Here is a 2,500-nt window from a genome sequence, read left to right on the forward strand (position 1 = left end):
CACTCACCTGAACTACTCACCACACTCAGGTAACTCCATCCTGCCTACCTGCTTCCTATCGTTCCTGCCTACCTGCTTGCTATCTTCCTGCCTACCTCCTTGCTATCTATCCTTCCTGCCTACCTCCTTGCTATCCTTTCTGCCTACCTGCTTGCTATCTTCCTGCCTACCTCCTTGCTATTCTTCCTGCCTACCTGCTATCTATCTTTCCTGCCTACCTCCTTGCTATCATTCCTGCCTATATCCTTGTTATACTTCCTGCCTACCTGCTTGCTATCCTTCCTGCATACCTGCTTGCTATCTATCCTTCCTGCCTACCTATTTGCTATCCTTCTTCCTGCCTACCTGCTTGCTATCCTTCTTCCTGCCTACCTGCTTGCTATCCTTCTTCCTGCCTACCTGCTTGCTATACTTCCTGCCTACCTGCTTGCTATCTATCCTTCCTGCCTACCTGCTTGCTATTCTTCCTGCCTACCTGCTATCTATCCTTCCTGCCTACCTCCTTGCTGTCCTTCCTGCCTACCTGCTTGCTGTCCTTCCTGCCTACCTGCTTGCTATTCTTCCTGCCTACCTGCTTGCTATCCTTCCTGCCTACCTGCTTGCTATCCTTCCTGCCTACCTGCTTGCTATCCTTCCTGCCTACCTGCTTGCTATCCTTCCTGCCTACCTGCTTGCTATCCTTCCTGCCTACCTGCTTGCTGTCCTTCCTGCCTACCTCCTTGCTGTCCTTCCTGCCTACCTGCTTGCTGTCCTTCCTGCCTACCTGCTTGCTATTCTTCCTGCCTACCTGCTTGCTATCCTTCCTGCCTACCTGCTTGCTATCCTTCCTGCCTACCTGCTTGCTATCCTTCCTGCCTACCTGCTTGCTATTCTTCCTGCCTACCTGCTTGCTATCCTTCCTGCCTACCTGCTTGCTATCCTTCCTGCCTACCTGCTTGCTGTCCTTCCTGCCTACCTGCTTGCTATTCTTCCTGCCTACCTGCTTGCTATTTTTCCTGCCTACCTCCTTGCTATTCTTCCTGCCTACCTGCTTGCTATCCTTCCTGCCTACCTGCTTGCTATCCATCCTGCCTACCTCCTTGCTATCCTTCCTGCCTACCTGCTTGCTATCCATCTTGCCTACCTGCTTGCTATCCTTCCTGCCTACCTGCTTGCTATCCATCCTGCCTACCTGCTTGCTATCCTTCCTGCCTACCTGCTTGCTATCCTTCCTGCCTACCTGCTTGCTATCCTTCCTGCCTACCTGCTTGCTATCCTTCCTGCCTACCTCCTTGCTATCTATCCTTCCTGCCTACCTGCTTGCTATCCTTCCTGCCTACCTGCTTGCTATCCTTCCTGCCTACCTGCTTGCTATCTATCCTTCCTGCCTACCTGCTTGCTATCTATCCTTCCTGCCTACCTGCTTGCTATCTATCCTTCCTGCCTACCTGCTTGCTGTCCTTCCTGCCTACCTCCTTGCTATCTATCCTTCCTGCCTACCTGCTTGCTCTCTATCCTTCCTGCCTACCTGCTTGCTATCTATCCTTCCTGCCTACCTCCTTGCTGTCCTTCCTGCCTACCTCCTTGCTATCTATCCTTCCTGCCTACCTGCTTGCTATCTATCCTTCCTGCCTACCTGCTTGCTATCTATCCATCCTGCCTACCTGCTTGCTATCCTTCCTGCCTACCTGCTTGCTATCCATCCTGCCTACCTGCTTGCTATCCATCCTGCCTACCTGCTTGCTATCCTTCCTGCCTACCTCCTTGCTATACTTCCTGCCTACCTGTTTGCTATCCTTCCTGCCTACCTGCTTCCTATACTTCTTTCACCTTAACTTGGCCTAAATCTTTTTCACTTCCAATTTCTCATAGTTCAGTGGCAGAAGATAATGTTACGGCTTTACGTCCTTTCTTCGTGACTAGCATCGTATTCTAGTGTCATATTCATTGTTACAACTCGGTATTCAAGATGGACAGACGGCAATTTTAAGCCAGGTTAGAGTGAAAAGAGTATAGTTTATAGCGTTAGATTAATACCTCTCTCTCTCTCTCTCTCTCTCTCTCTCTCTCTCTCTCTCTCTCTCTCTCTCTCTCTATCTATCTATCTATCTATCTATCTATCTATCTATCATTCTATCTATCTATCATTCTATCTATCTGTGTGTGTGTGAAGAGTATTTCTCTCTCTCTCTCTCTCTCTCTCTCTCTCTCTCTCTCTCTCTCTCTCTCTCTCTCTCTCTATCTATCTATCTATCTATCTATCTATCTATGTGTGTGTGTGAACAGTATTTCTCTCTCTCTCTCTGTCTATCTATCTATCTATCTATCTATCTATCTGTGTGTGTGTGTGAAGAGTATTTCTCTCTCTCTCTCTCTCTCTCTCTCTCTCTCTCCCCTGCTCTTACACTCCCATTATTAATAAACGAAATCACAAAATCATATATTAACATCCAGTGTGTCTGTGTAACTCTCCTCCGTATGGTCTGTGTGTCTATGTAACTCTCCCTGGCAGATGGCGGTT

At 48.5% G+C, this 2,500-nt stretch overlaps 1 protein-coding gene across 1 annotated transcript in view; it reads left to right on the top strand.

Annotated features, from left to right (window-relative positions):
• LOC145396161 (O-acyltransferase like protein-like) overlaps positions 1–2,500 on the top strand; it is a 20,764-nt gene that overhangs the window by 30 nt on the left and 18,234 nt on the right. The window contains exons 1-2 of the mRNA XM_080269603.1: positions 1–29; positions 2,492–2,500. The exon at positions 1–29 is cut by the window's left edge and continues 30 nt beyond it; the exon at positions 2,492–2,500 is cut by the window's right edge and continues 119 nt beyond it. Of these exons, the coding sequence (XP_080125729.1) occupies positions 1–29; positions 2,492–2,500 (38 nt within the window). The remainder of the gene's footprint in view (positions 30–2,491) is intronic.

This window comes from Coenobita brevimanus, chromosome 35 (genome assembly GCF_032717465.1).
Source record: "Coenobita brevimanus isolate Jiangsu-jjx chromosome 35, ASM3271746v2, whole genome shotgun sequence".
NCBI classification, from domain to species: Eukaryota; Metazoa; Arthropoda; class Malacostraca; order Decapoda; family Coenobitidae; genus Coenobita; species Coenobita brevimanus.